The 16,083-nt window shown below is 38.5% G+C and overlaps 1 protein-coding gene across 1 annotated transcript in view; it reads right to left on the bottom strand.

Moving 5' to 3' along the window:
- Positions 1–1,849: 1,849 nt before the first annotated feature.
- The window catches only part of atp6ap2 (ATPase H+ transporting accessory protein 2), a 39,045-nt gene continuing 24,811 nt past the window's right edge, over positions 1,850–16,083 (bottom strand). The window contains exons 6-8 of the mRNA XM_043701522.1: positions 12,541–12,690; positions 3,218–3,337; positions 1,850–2,882 (exon numbers count right to left, since the gene is read on the bottom strand). Coding sequence (XP_043557457.1) covers positions 2,688–2,882; positions 3,218–3,337; positions 12,541–12,690 — 465 coding nt within the window. The 3' untranslated portion in view covers positions 1,850–2,687. The remainder of the gene's footprint in view (positions 2,883–3,217; positions 3,338–12,540; positions 12,691–16,083) is intronic.

Genomic DNA, 16,083 nt, shown 5'->3' with positions numbered 1-16,083 from the left:
CATTTTTTAAATGTTTACTGCATATGCTGATCAAAATATAGTCTCCTCCATATTTGAGGGTATATGCAAATTAAGTGATTTTGTGCAATACCTCCATTTAGTCTGCAATTATTATTTTTGTCCTCCAACTTGTTCTCATTGACATATTCACGCTGGTGCTTTACTGGAATAGTACAAGCCAACATTAGTCTTCAACAATTTCAGACCATTCTGTACTCTTTCTTTGGAGAAAAGAAAAAGGTCAAAACAATCAGCCAGCCACAAACCACAAAGGAATGTAGAAGATTAAAAAGTTGTGGAATTAGAAGGACAATAAGTTGGATTTTACATTGGTTAGCCAGCAAAACTCTCCTTTGGAATTAAAAAGGTAGATTACTTTCCCCACAGAATGGTTAAAAACAGAAGGATTAGTTCAAGAAAACCTTTATATTAAGGTGATTTTCAGATTACGTTTAAAGAGGAGAGAATTCATTAGATGACCAAGAAACTAAGATAAAGAATGGATAAGTGTGGGAAATTAAATCCAATGAAAGCAATTAGGTGATAAATTTGTGAAAAAAAAAGTTGCAAATATATACAATTTCCTAATTTTTTGGGGGGGAAAAAAAAGAGGGGAGAGCGAAGCAGGGAGAGATTGTAAAGACAGAGGTGCCAGAGTGGTTAATGGGAGATTGCCTAAAATAACAAATTTATAGGTTTAAAAAAAAAACAGCTGCAACAAAGGCCAGGGGAGTTGTCAGTACTCAGATCAAGCTTTTAGTTTTCAAGCTGTGGCAGTCAGATGTTTGGGTCTCAGAAGAGTTGGAGCTTCAGTAAAATGATTCCTTGCTGCTACATTCTCTGAAATCTTTCTTGATGTTGTTTCCTTCTGGATTGGAGAATTGCCTGTGAGAATGAGTATCTAAATTTATTTTTGCCAAGCAGTGTTTATGGGATATTACTATATGGGAACTGTTAATTAGTAATAGGTATTGTACCTATTATTCAGTTATGTTTTTCAATAGTTAAGATTTTCTAAATTCCTCATTTGTACTTCAACTAAAATGTTTAAATAAATTGTTTCGCTCATTGTCAAGTAGTTTAATCAGTCCCATCACACCTGGAACACTCACTACACGTATACTTTTAAAGAAAGAAAAAAATAGTTACGGTCTAGGCTGGGGGGGGGGGGGGCCTGTGGCCTTAAGGCTGCATGCGGCCTTCTAGGCCATTGTGTGTGGCCTTTTGAATGAATCCAAATTTTGCAGAACAAATCTTAATTTTTTATTAATGATTTTTTCATCCTTTATTATTTTTATTTTAATCTTAAAATGTATTTAAAAATACCAGAGTATAAAAGAAAATTCAATGAAATAATCCTCACAGACTGACCATCACAATTATAAAAATGTGAATTTTGAAGAATATATAATTGAAGTTTCTTGGATGCAGCCTTATTAGATTACAACTAACAATGTGGCTTTCCAACAGGAAAAGGTCCCCCACTTCTGGTCTCGGCTACCTTAAAATATTTTGAGGGGGGGTGGGGGTCTGGCCTGGTCTATAACAAACCAGAAGCAGAATCAATGCTGTAGAACAGATTTGTGGGTAAAACATCTCAAGTTGCACTTCCTAAATTTGAGGATAAACTGGCAATATTCAATATTAAAATCGACAAAATACCATGCAAAAAGGACCAACAGTTTTCCAAAAGTGACTGGAATGATTTTCTGAAAAAGGTCACCAGGAGTCAATTGAAGTGTCCATGGTGTACTTGCTATGAATTTCTACCTTTCAAAATGGGAAATTTGAGACTTGATGGGCTGTACACTACAAATATACATTTATTGATCACATAACTGCAATGGAGTTTGCTTAATAAATTTAATCAGAATATTTACAGTTAACTTTATTAACATTTGCATTGCACATCAGTAAAACCAGCCAAACATAAATAGCAGTGCTGACCACAAATTTTTATCATTATTTTTGTCAAGTATCAGATTTATTCTATGTCAAACATAGCCAAAACAATTACAATTGAAGCACACAAACACATGACCACCATTCAGGAGTCTGCATATCAGTTTAAATCTTTACAGCACATTTACTATGAAAATAAAGTCAAATCATTTCACATTTCCTAAAATCAGATTACCTGTTGCAGTGCATTTTTGATCACAGCTGCCACGTCTATCCATGATAGTGAAACTATTTCAATAGGAAAGTAACAGACTGAACCTAAAACAGTAAGCTGCGCAGTAGTGATTTACAAAAGCAGAAACAATACCAACACGTACAAAGTTAAGTCCAAAATAGAGGATACTGCAAACGGAGTTAGGTGGTTTTTATCCAATGGAATGCGTTAGTGAAAAATAAGTTCACTATTGGCTATTTTTCTCTCGTCCAGGATGTAAGAACAAATTCTCTGCTTGTACTTAAAACACTATGACAAGAAATCAAAGAAAATTCTGATCAAGCAACCTGCTCAATTCCAGAGTTAGGAATAATAGCCATGACAGACAAATAATTTAAGAAGGTACTGTGGGAATATTTATCTTTACATACCCAAGAGTGAATTTTATTATTCTCCCACTACCATAATTGTGAAAAAAACCACTCCCAAGCAGGAACAAACTAGTCTTCTTGATACTTTCCCAGAACTTTAGAAGTGTACATTTTCATTGATTGGATGCGAAGCAAATGGCTTAGTCCATTTTAATTCGCTGACTAGTCATTCTATAGATAATGCTATCATATCCAGGATCCATATTCCACAGATTGTAGGCAACGATGATCACAGATAAAGCCAGGCCTATCATCAACCAGAGGACAATATTGAATACAACAGCATAGTTATAGTTGTATTGGTAGGCCAAACCATAGGTATGGCTTGGATCATTCTATAAAAGGAAACCAAAAAAAGTCACTGGTATATTGTTACTTCATTAGACAGTTTTGAAAAAATACATTAACTTGCAAGTACATTCATTTAAATATTTTAATTTTAAATGGCTATCTAAGCAAGTACTTATTCAAAAGGAAAATATTCAGATGTTATAAATCTCAAATAAAATGAGAACACTACAAATTCTCAAGTCAGGTAACATCTGTGGAAAGAGATGCATAGCTAGCCTCAAAAAGAAACTAGTATTCGTTTCATCAAAAGATGTGCGAATACAGTGCGAAGTTATTAAGGAGGCTTTAGACAGTTGAACTACGAGTATACTATACTTACTTTGGATGGAACCTCTAGGATAGATCGACTCTTCCTCACAAGTGGTGCATCAAAATTCTTTACAGTCAACAATTCAATCACAGCATTTCCACTGTAAATGGAGAATACATCATCTGCAAACTAGCAGAAGTAAACATTGGAATGAATGTATATTTCCAAACAGATGCCAACTGCAGCATAGTTCTAGACATTTAATTTAAAGCACCAGTGGGGGCATGCAAATTATGTGCAAGTCACAATAAAAGGATGAAACCTTATAGCTACTCCATGAAACTTCATTTATTTAAAACAGATTTTAAAAGAGACAATGTCATGAAACAATGACCGAAAATGTTTTAAACTCAGTATGTTAAGACTATTAAAAGTATCAGTACATACAATAAATTGTAGAATGAAATATTAGTTACCTGGAGCACTTGCATTCCACTTGTTTTTATGTATTAGCTTTAACATCAAGAGTTATAAATATGCCTCTTAAATTGTTAAAGAGGTTTCAAACTAAAAAGTAATAATAATCACCATAAAATTAAGTGGATAAATTAAGTGGATTTTAAGGAGCATCTTAAATAGGAGGGAGGTGATGACAGGAGATTAAAGGTGGTAATGACAGACAGGATTAGGGAGGAATTTTACAATGTAGAACCTCAGCAAACTTAAATGGTTCATTGGCACTGGTAGGTCAAAAAGATGCAGAATGCATTAAAGGCCAGAGTTGAAGCAAGAGTTTAGAAGGTTGCATGTCAAAGCAAAGTAATTGACAGCCAGGCTGGGATTTATCTACAAGGAGATTTTTACATGAAGATTTGTGGGATTGGGAGCCAAATATTAGGTTAGTGATCTGTGTGGATTAGCAGGATATGGAGCTGCAAGGATACTGACTGCAGAATTTTAGATGAAGCTGACGTTTTGATGGAAACTGGAAATCAACTTGTCTATTTCAATGTTCTATTTGTTAAGAGGTGGGCTAAGGTAGGGTTGGTGGAGGGTAATGCATACCAGTCACTTGCAAAGGTTTCTTTGACAGCGTATTTAAACCAGTGACCTCCACCACTTAGAAGAACAAGGGCAGAAAGTACATGGGGAATATCCGAAACCTCCCCTCCAAGTCACAAAACATCATGTGAAATCTATTATGTTTTTCCCTATTGGGTAAAACTTCTGGAACACTAATCAGCAGCACTGGCGACAGAGGTTCAGAGATGTTTACCACCACTTTAAAAGCAGAAGGGTCAGGTAATAAATGCTTATCTGTGTACAGCCCACAGGAGAATGAAAAAGCCAAGATGGAAGTACCTATCTTTATGACCAAAAGGATATGGATGGAATAGAATAGGGTCCTGTAGACAAGAAATGCTTCAGCCCAAGACAATGGCCTTGGAAATGAAACAAACAATCAGCAGGTTTTAAAAAAAGTGTAGTTTAAGTACACAGATATCTTATCAATAATTAGCTGCCGTAATTCACACCTCTTCCAGAACTGAATATTAGTTGATACACAGTAGAAAGTAAGAGAGAGTATTAACAAATGCTCTACAAATGCTGTGACCAAAGCATAGCATGCAGATAAGAAACAAAAGAGCCATGAATGGTTTCTTGGGGATAAAAGCATTGTTGAGGGAGCAGAAAGAGAAGCTATGTTTGGCGACACTAACTATAATCCAATAGCAAAAAAAAGGAACCAAAACAAAACCAGTCCTTTGAACTAGAAGGCATTCAAGAAAATTGGTATAGTCAAATGTAAAGTTACAAGGATAGAACCCCTGGACCTCACTTTCCACCCCAATCTCTGGATAGTGTATCATCCTCCGCCATTTCTGCAACCTACAGTCAGACCCCACCAGTGATATATTTCCCTCCACACCCCATCAATGCTCTAGAGACCATTCCCTCTGCAACTCCCTTATTACATCTATGCCCCCTCTCCCTCTATTCCCAGCACCTTCTCTTACTGACAAGAGGTGTAAAGCACGCACCCAGACCTCCACCCTCATCTTAATCCAAGGCCCCAAGGATCCTTCCACAGCCAGAGATTTTCCTGCACATTCCAACACCTCATCTACTTTGTCTGTTGCTCTCAATGTGGTCTCATTCACATTGGGGAGACAGGACACCAACTCTCAATGTTTCAGAGAACATTTCAGGGACAGACACACAGACACACCTGTGGCCCACCACTAACTCCACCTCCTACTTCACCAAGCCCTAGGTGTCCTCCACTGCCAAATCCTAGCCACCCGATGCCCAGAGGAAGAACACCTCATCTTCTGCCTGGGGACTCCAACCACATGGAATCAACATTGATTTCACAAGTTTCCTCATCTCCCTATCCCAGATCCAATCCTACAACTCAGCACCGCCCTCTCAAACTGTTCCACCTGTCCATCTTCCTTCCCGCCTATGTGCTCCACTCCCCCCAAATTATCCTCCATCACCCACCTCCTTATCTTCCCAGTTACCTTCCCCCCAGCCCCACTCCCCCTATTTAAGTCCCTATCCTGCTTCATGGCACCCCTCCCCACTCCAAACATTCCTGAAGGGCTTATGCCCAAAACATTGATTCTCCTGCTCCTCGAATGCGACCTGATGTGCTGCGCATTTCTAATGCCACACTTTACGACTCTGATCTCCAGCATCTGCAATCGTCAATTTGTCCTGTTCTGAGTTACAGTCAGGTTCAGGATCATTTGCTTTTTGGGCAACAATTCAAAAGATTCATTTGCAAATTACATTAGGTGACTAGACTTTCAAAATCAGTGCAACGCATTTGTCCACAGTGAAAGTCAAAAATTAGAAAAATGAAACCCAGACATTTGAGGAAGAAGAGTCAAACTACTTCATAAAATTTCTGCGAATGGCTAACTTATTTGAAGTTGCTGCAAACGCCTTGCTGAATCAGGTCAACAATAACCCACTCCACTTGAAAACAAGTGTTGCTGTTGGACAATGATAATAAGGCTGCCCATTATGCTGGATCCCAACAGCAACTGATGTCAGATTTTTAAAAAAAATTCATGGGATGTGGGCATCACTAACTGGGCCAACATTTACTTCCCACTTGAACTGCCACAAGGACAGCCATGATGCTATAAGTAGCAAGCTTTGAGAGTTTAGCTCAGTGACATTGGAAGAGTGACAATATATTTCCAAGTCAGGATGGTGTGAAACTTGCAGGGAAACTTTCAAGCAATGTTATCACCGTACATCTGCTACCCTTATTCCAACTGGTAGAAGGTGTGAACAGTGAAGGGTTGCCAGTCAAGCAGGCAGTCTTCCTGGGTGGTGCTGAGTTACTTCAATATTGCTGGAGCTGTACATCCAAGTGGAGTACTAAGTAATAATCACACTCTTGACTTGCGCTTGTAGATGATGGGGAGACAGATAGTGAATTACTCAGTACCCCATGTTAACCATTTCTCTCCAGGTGCTGTCGAACTTGCGCAGTTTCTCTCGCATTTTTCGCTTTTGAATGTCAGGCTAGATAGGTTCTTGAGTATCAAGAGGACCAAAGGTTACAGGGAGAAAGCAGGAGAATGGAGTTGAGAAACTGATTAGCCATGATTGAATAGCAGAGCAGACTCTATGGGCTGAATGGCCTAATTTCTGCTCCTGTGTCTTATTTGACAAGGAAAAATTCAGAACTATGTACACTTCCAATAGGATTACGGAACAGCAATTAGAAGTGGAAAATTCTGCCCCTTCCCTAATCCAGGGTGACTGTAGATAGCTGTAGTATTTCTGATGCAAGATTTTTATATATTTTTCATTTATTTCCATTTAGATTTTGAACTTGTAGCATGTGGGATTTGAGTGTAGGGGTTAGTCATCAAGTCTTCGTAAAGCCATGATTTGTTTTAAATAAAAAAGGCAGGAACAGTTCTTTGGAAGTTAAAAGGAACTTGTTCACTGAGGGATTTTACAAGTGAACAAAATAAAGAGTGCAGTACATTATGTTTCTATTAGAAGGCTCCAGAATGGCTTTTCTTGAGCTTAGGTAAACATTCATAGCTGGAGGAAAGCTTCTGATTATAGTACGCAGAAGTGGTGATTGAAGCTAAACATTTCTCCTGAAGGAGGATAGTTTAGAACGGTTAAGGAATGAGTTACTTCAGTGTAAGGAGTTTAGTTTGAAAGCGCACAATCAAAAGTGCTTGATTAAAACTCTGAAGGGGTTATGAGAATTTGTAAAGATTTAAGTTCAGTTATATTAAAAGAAACTGGCTCAGATTCTCAGGACCAGGAATTAAAGCACCTATCAAGATAAACCTTATAAAAAGATGCTTAAAAGGGAATTCGCAGGTATGAATACTGTAAAGTGTGCATTACTGGTTTTAATGATTGTATTTCAGACATTTAAACTTGTGCTAATTGTAATTTTGCAGAACAAATTTGTTTTATTGTCAAATGTGCAGCATTGCATGTTTGTTTTGATGAATGGCCACATCATTACACCAAATAGAACAAAATATTTGTCAAACCAGATTTTAGTCTGGATCTGACCTCTCCAGTAACATCAGCTAGAAACAAACATGCTCTTCTTGGTTTAGAGACAATAGGCAGAACATCCCCAGTGAGGCAGAAGCAGTTTACGTTGTGTTCCAAGTGGGAGTCATAGAAATAGGCACTAGATATCATCCTGCCTCTTTCTCTGATCTGAACTCAGAATTCAGTCAGTCATTGATTCCCAATGGGTCTGCAGAGAATGTGAATTAGGTGATTGAAAAAGCAATGGAGACTTTTCAACCATAAATTCCTTCTATGCCAACAATGCACAGCTCCCATGCTGTGTCTGCAGTTTACTAGAGTCACCAAGGCAAGTGCACAGCGGGAAGAGAGTTTCTTCAGTGAAGCTGACAAGCTGAAAAGGCTTTAATTAGTTATATAGAACAGCACCAGCCATGGCATTGAGAGATTTCGGTTCAAAGCACTTCTGAGTGCTTTTAGTACTTAGTGATTGCTAACTTATTGGAAGTACTTCACTCACCTTCAACTACATTTCATGGCTGCTAGTTTTTTTTAAAAAGGTAGAATAGAAACAGCTTATGCAGTTCCATCTTCCATCTGAGGGGAAGAGCCAGAAGTAATATTGTACCAATACTTCAAAACAGCAATTGCAGCATCTTTATACTTGTCAAACACATGTCCAAGGACAAATAGAATTAACACCAAGAACTAGCTTTAAAAAAAGAAATACTTCTTTATAGACAAAGAATAAGTTCTCTTGATAAGTATAAGCAGCAGTGCCTCAGATTCTCATGACAGACTGCTGCTGACATCTGTAGCTTTCTGGAATAAGACCTCTTTAAAGTGTAACAGGTGGGCACGCATTATTAGTAGTTAAGGTACTTGTCTTTGCCAGGCTCCAATGGGCCTCTGCACCTCAGCAAGTGTGCAAGGAGAAGAAAAAGCAGCAATATGTCAATGTACATTAGTATGCAGAAATGCAAGGTCACAGCGACATAGGACTGCAAGAGCAATATGCAGATTGGGTATTTGCTGACAGATGGAGATGAGAGGTGGCTGCGCAAAGAATGAGGTAACTTCAAGGCGCATTGATCTGAAGAGCATTATACAGACATATGTCTGGTAATCCAGTTTGTAGAATGTGTCACACCAGTCAGGTTCTCACATCTCTAGGTTAGTGGGAGCACACCGGTCTTGCTAACTTCCCTAATCACTTCCTTCCACATCTGCCTGGTTGGAGAAGTCCAATGTCACCTCAGACCCATAAGTAGAAATGTTAGCTTAGAGTGAGACTGAGTAGGGCCTTCCTAGTCTCCCCTCTATTCTTGCAGTTTTGGCATGAAATATTGAAGAGTTAATTTGCTCTGCTGACCTGCAGAAAATTAGATGCTCTGATGCTAGGATGGGATGTCTCTGTTCTACGGGTAGAAGGCAAGGAATTTACAATCCCGTCCCTTGCCATTCAGATCCATTTCATGGCCATATTCTAGCTATTCAAAAGCCAATTTACATTGTCATCTATTTACATTTTCATCCCCAACTTAGAAATCAAATCAGAATATTACAGTTGGAATTTGACTACTCCCTGTAATTTAAAAATGATTTGCAAGAGTTTTGACCAATAAGGGATGATTTACATTATATTGTTTCTGGAAATGATGCGGTCACTGCATGGTTTCTTGAGTGGCATGTGACGAAGGGAGTGGCTGGGGGTTGTTTTGTGGGCATTATTGACTGTAAAGATTTGTATAAAGGAAGAACTGTTTCATTTGTTCAGACAGATCTTTCCCCAAAGTTTGTACTGTACTTAATAAAATGGTTGCTGTTCACAGAAGTTGGCATATTGCAGTTGCATCAAGTGTGTAAGTATCTCAAGAAAAAAAAACTAAACAGGCAGCCTCAAAATTCAAGTGTTGGAGAGCCCTTGCAACTTATGTCAGTTCCTTTAATTAGAAATTCCTCCTTTGACAGGATTACAACAATCTGCCTGCACTCACTAATTGGTGAGGTGGGATGCTAATGATGTGCTTTGGGAGGGGGGCTTGGTAAAGCCATTAATTAGGCTGCTAAACCAAAAAATGGTCGAACTATTCTAGAGTTCAGAGTCATCACATTCTGTTCAGTTATTTAGCATATAAACTCAAAACTAACTTCATTATTATGTTGGAGAGAGCAACTTCTGCTTAGCATCAGACCTGAGCAGATCATCAATGCAGTAAGACATATTTTACTATTCATTCCAGAATACAATTGCTAGTATTGAAGTGGATTGTGAATGCATTAGTTTATAAAACCTGCCTTGATTACTTTTAAAACAATTTTTTCTGCCTTAGATGGAGCAAAATGAGCAAACTGCAGAACCATAGAACAATGACAGTTAGGGACAGAGCCATTCAGCATATATCTGCACTGGCTCTCTAAACGAGCATTTCACTGAATGCAGTTCTCTTGCCTTCTCTCATGTTCACACTTGTCCTTTAAAAAATTACAGTTCAACTCACTATTGAATGCAACAATTGAACTTGTCACTATCACACTTTCAAAAGTACTCTACTATAGCTAGATGTTGCATGAAATTTTACTTTCACTAACTGCTTTAGACTATGCCTTCTTATTCATGGTATCCTGTATACCATGAGTGTGGCAGGCAGTAAGACTTCTCTTCCCAACAAGATGAATGGATGTAAAATATGAAGCGCTGCAGTTTTTATACTGCAAGAACCAATCTGTTACCATATTGTGCATATAAACGTGAAAAGCTTTTAACAAGGTAGTTACTGCTAAATAAGTTAGGATACAATCTGAATCAATGCAGTTTAAATAATTACGGAATACAAAGAATAACAGAAGAAAAAAAGAGTCATTTTAAACCTAGTTAACTTGACCAGTACTTTGTTTCAACTTTTGGATTAACAACTAGTTATGAAGTAACAAAGTTGAAAGGCTACTTCTGCATGCACGAATGCTAATCTTCAAATCATCTCAACCTAAATATTTACTTTGATTTGGAGGTGTCGTTGTTAGGCTGGGGTGGACAAAGTTAAAAATTTCAACACCAGGTTATAGTCCAACAGATTTATTTGGAAGCACTAGCTTTCGGAGTGCTGCTCCTTCAATAAGTGAGGAGCAGCACTGCAAAAGCTAGTGCTTCCAAATAAACCTGTTGGACTATAACCTGGTGAGAGAGATTTCTAACATAACTAAATATCTACTGAATTTGTCAAGTGCTCCTTTGAAATTGCTTTAGAATTGGTTATGACCACAAATTCTTGCTTTGAAACAGTAATACATTAAGCACAACTAATAAATCCAAACTCAGTGGTTTCAGTTTAGTTTAAAAATTTGCAGTTTATAACATTAGCACTTGTGGACTATAAAAGGAGACACAAATTTGTATTCATTTAATAGCTTAGATGAATTTCTGAATTTAATATATTCCCCATCACAATTTTTGTAAAATGATTGCAAAATGTATTAAATTAAAAACAATTTCTAATACCATATCAACTCCCAACAGACAGAATGACATTTGACAATTACGAAACATGCAAAGTAGCTATTTTTAAATCATGACGACAAAGATCTTAAATACTCTTCCAAAAGATTTGATACTAGCCAAGGCATTTTAGCTGTATGTATTGAACTGCTATCTATCTGAATAAGGGAAGAGTTAAAATTGAATCTGCTCAAGTGCGTTTTATAGGCACCTCAAAAAATAGGTGTCCTATGCCTTAAGGATGCTGAAAGACAATGGACTTATCTTTCAGGCATCCTTAATGGCCACCTGAGACCCATTTACATATGTAAAACCCAACCTGTTTTATATACCTCTACAGAAATATGATGGAGATTTCAGAATTGAGTGTCCATGGTCAAGACAGTTAAATAATAGTCAAAAATCACTAAAATGTCATATTCACAAACAGTTAAAATGAATTTCAAGTTCATTCCTTCCTGACATGTGACCCCCCTCAGTTTTTGAAGAAAAAATGCCTATCACCCCTTTCTGAAGAAAAATATTAGGAGAATGACCTTTAAATTTCATATATAATTGGTGCGAGCAAGTTAACCAAATTCAATCACAGTTCCCCTTGCCTAATCTGCAGGTAAAGATCTAAAAGATCAAAAAAGCATGTGCTGTGTAGAATTCTCGTAGCAGATTTGAATCAGTATTCACCAAATTATACTGATGTAAATCCAAATTGGCAAATGAATAATGAGATTGGTTTTGTCCAAAGCAAAGATTTTGACTACATTCTGTAAGATATTGCACTTAACATCTTATTAACCTCAGATACAATGTTAAAATCTTCTCTTGCAAAAATACTCTAACCATATGTATAGGTTGGGAAGCAACAGAAGCAATAAGGCATTTTTTTTTTTAGATTAGATTAGATTACATTACAGTGTGGAAACAGGCCCTTCGGCCCAACAAGTCCACACCGACATGCCGAAGCGAAACCCACCCATACCCCTACATTTACCCCTTACCTAACACTACGGGCAATTTAGCTTGGCCAATTCACCTGACCCTGCACATCTTTTGGAGTGTGGGAGGAAACCGGAGCACCCGGAGGAAACCCACGCAGACACGGGGAGAACGTGCAAACTCCACACAGTCAGTCGCATGAGGCGGGAATTGAACCCGGGTCTCAGGCGCTGTGAGGCAGCAGTGCTAACCACTGTGCCACCGTGCCGCCCACGGTGCCGCATTTCTCTAGATGCAACAAGAATAAAAAACCCTTCAAAAACATCAATATCTAACTTGGTAATAACTGAAAATTCAATTTGTCGGCCAGAAATTAGTGGCGTAGCAGAGTAAAGATTAACGAGTAAAGTGAAAATCCAAAACGTTATTTTACCTTCTGGATGACTGAAGCAAGGATTTGGACAGCATCACGGAACTGCTGAGAGTCCTGCCCATAACGCTTTATAATTTCTTCCAGACCTGCCAGCTCCAGTGAATAAAGGGCAGGTGAACGTTCTTTTGCCAAGCGTTTGTGCCTGTACAGCTGTGGGAATATTTTACATCCAAGGTTATTTTTTTTTAAAAAATTGCTGAGTGAAGTCACATTAACTTTGTATCGTAGCCAAATCGTAAGAGGGTCCTCAGTAAGTTGGATGTTCACATGCTTTTTTTTGAGCAGGAGTTTAGTACCAATATCCCTAAGAAAATTCACATTTGAACATACCATGGAGAAAATTCTAGACCCAAAACATTGGTGGACATACAAACTCTCCCAACATTAGATCTGCAACACTCGCATCTTATTCAAATGATCAGCAAGCAGCCAAGTTCCCAATATTATTACTGATTAAAAATGTGTTTCTTGTTTACAATTCAGAGTTTGACCACTGTTCCCAGTCTTTCTACCATTTTGGAAAAGGACATACTTCTGGGCCACTAACTATCAATACCACTACAGTATACTAATTGGAGTTCATGACCACAACTTTGCAAAGATCACCCCTGAAATTACAAACTTTATACACATGAACTGAAATCAAATTCTCCCCTTCCTGACAGTCTTAGTAGGTAAATTCTTTGGACAGTATGCTACCCTTTAAAGGGCATCATTGTGACCGTCTCCAAAAAGACTTCATACCTATCCAGCTAAAATACTGCATCTACCTCCTTGATAAGTTACCTCTAAGATCCTTAACCAAGTTTCATTCAGACAGAGTACAAATCATTGTTGTACTTTTCAGTGCCTTACTGAAGGCCCAAACCAAAAAGAAACATTCCGATGTGGCAATGATTCTCTGCAGAACTAAAACACAATTAACCACACACCATCCTCAGCCATTCTCAAGCTCTATGAAATTATTTAATTGTATTCTTACTGATCTTCTTTCCGAACTCTACCAACACTTTCTCCTTCTAACGTAATGTCAACGACACTTCCACTGGAGTCAATAATTAAGTCTCTGCTTTACAGCAGGATAAGATGTATATATGTCTCCCTCTAAACAAATCAACAACTCACCTTTCTCTAGTTTCTCCCCTCATAACTTGAGATATTAACACTCAGGTATTGTCCCCCATTGCTTTCAAATCTGTTTCCTATTAGTCCTCTGTTGAAAAACCCCTCAGTCCTTGAGAACTATTGTCCTACCTTCACTCTCCCTTGCAACCCAAAAATGTTTCAACATGCCTTCGTAAATGCCGGTCTTTCCTGGAACTTCATGTCTGGGAGGTACAGGTTGTATTGGTGACATCATTAAAACTAATAAATGAGACGCTGATGGAATTTAAATTTCATGAAATTTGACCCCTCAGTTGCCACAGTGAACCAAGAGAGCTGGAATTCCACCAGAGTCACAGAGCCGTCAGTTCAACTCATATTTACCGACCAGAAATCCCAATCTAACCTAATCCCATTTGCCAGTATTTGGCCCATATCCTTCTAAACCTTTCCTAGTCATGTATCCATCCAAATGCCTTTTAATGATGTAATTGTACTAGCCGCCACCACTTCCTCTGGTAGCTCATTGTGTACACGCACCACCCTCTGCATGAAAAAGTTGCCCCTTAGGTCCTTTTAAATCTTCCCCCACCCTAAACCTATGCCCTCTAGCTCTGGACTCCCACACCTCTGGTAAAGATCTTTCCTCTTTAGCCTGTGCCTCTCATGATTCTATAAACCTCTATCAGTTCACCCCACTGTCTCCAAACCCCCAGGGAAAAAGCCCCAGCCTATTCAGCTCAAACCCTCCAACCTTGGCAACATCCCTGTAAATCTTTTCTGCACACTCCTTTCACAACATTGTTTCTATAGAAGGTCAAACAGAATTGTATGCAACATTCTAAAAGTGGCCTCACCAAGTCCTGTACTGCCACAAGGACCTCCCAACTCCTGTACTCTGTGCACTGACCAATAAAAGATAAGCTTACCAAATGGTTTCTTCATTACCTTGTCTGTGACTCCACTTTCAAGAACTACTGTATACACCTAGATCACTTTGTTCAGCAACACTTCACAGGACCTTACCATTAACTATTTAACTCTTGTACTGATTTGCCTTACCAAAAAGGTAACACCTCACATTTGATCTAAATTAAATCCATCTGCCACTGCTTGGCTCAGCTGATCAAGGTCCCCTTTTACTCCAATAAACTTCTTCACTGTCCACTACACCATCCACTTTGGTGTCATACATAAACCTACTATCCATGCCTCCATACATTCAAATCCAAATCATTTTTATAAAATGACAAAAGCAGTGGACTCAGCACTGATCCTGTTTCACATCACTGGACACAGGCCTCCAATCTAAAAATTAATCCTCTACCAACATCCCATCTCCTTCCTGCATGCCAATTTTGACTGGCTCCCCAGATTCCATGTGATCTAACCAGACTACCACACAGAACCTTGTCAAACACTTTGTCCATATAGACAATTCAGCAATGTTCACCTCTCTGCCTTCAATCTTTATTTCCACCTCTTCAAAAGACTCTAGAGAGACATTATTTTCCCACGTAGAAAGCCATGTTGACTCTCTGTAAATCAGTCCACGCCTTTCCAAATGCATGCAAATACTGTCCCACAACATCCTCTCCAACAACTTGCCCACTGACAAAGCTCACCAGTGTAGTTCCCTGGCTTTTCCTTAAAGCTTCTTAAATAATGGTCACCAGTTATCTCAATGCAGACCAAGCAATACAGTTGTGTGTTTGGTATTCAAGCGAGTTTTACAATTATGTCCAAATAAACTTCAGAAGGGGAATCATAGCAGATGCTGGATGTCAACGGTTTTGGAGGCTACTGGGTTTCTACAGCATTGTTTTTATTTCAGATTTCCATCTTCCAGAGCGTTTGGCTTTTAGCGATCTCAGAACAACCCAAAGCACTAAAGCCAAATAGACCATCTTCCAAAATGCAACGTAGGAACCATCACAGTCAATCTTGTGCATGACAAGCCTCCAGTGTGATGACCAGCTAACCTATTCATTTCAGCTATGTTGGCTGAACAGGAAACTTTGGAGAACTCTTCTTCCAAGTGGTGCCATGGCATCTATGGGTGGTTAAGGCCTTGGCTTTAATATTGCATCTGAAAAAAGTGACACTTAGAACATTACAGCATTCTATCAGTATCAAATTGGGGATTTCAGCCAAGATTTGTTGCTCAAGTCCCCACAGTGGGAATAAGGTTTGGAAAGTGCATTATAGGCAGTGATTACATGTTTCAATTGTGATATTGTTAAGTCAATAAAGTTAAAGTTCGCAGTTGTAATGAACACAAACTTATGACAGCACAGGTGCTCAGAGAAAGTTGTGAATCAACAGCACTTGCTAACAAGAGTTCAGTTTCTTAACAAGCTTCTTAGCAATGTAATTACCTTGATAATAGATTTAGATACCTTGATGGCAGCAAAATTTTCCGTTTATGAATGGAGATAG

The sequence above is a fragment of the Chiloscyllium plagiosum genome, chromosome 12 (genome assembly GCF_004010195.1).
Source record: "Chiloscyllium plagiosum isolate BGI_BamShark_2017 chromosome 12, ASM401019v2, whole genome shotgun sequence".
In the NCBI taxonomy this organism is placed as follows: domain Eukaryota; kingdom Metazoa; phylum Chordata; class Chondrichthyes; order Orectolobiformes; family Hemiscylliidae; genus Chiloscyllium; species Chiloscyllium plagiosum.
The sequence above is the reverse complement of the archived record's forward strand: the minus strand, read 5'-3'. Positions and strand labels throughout refer to the sequence as shown.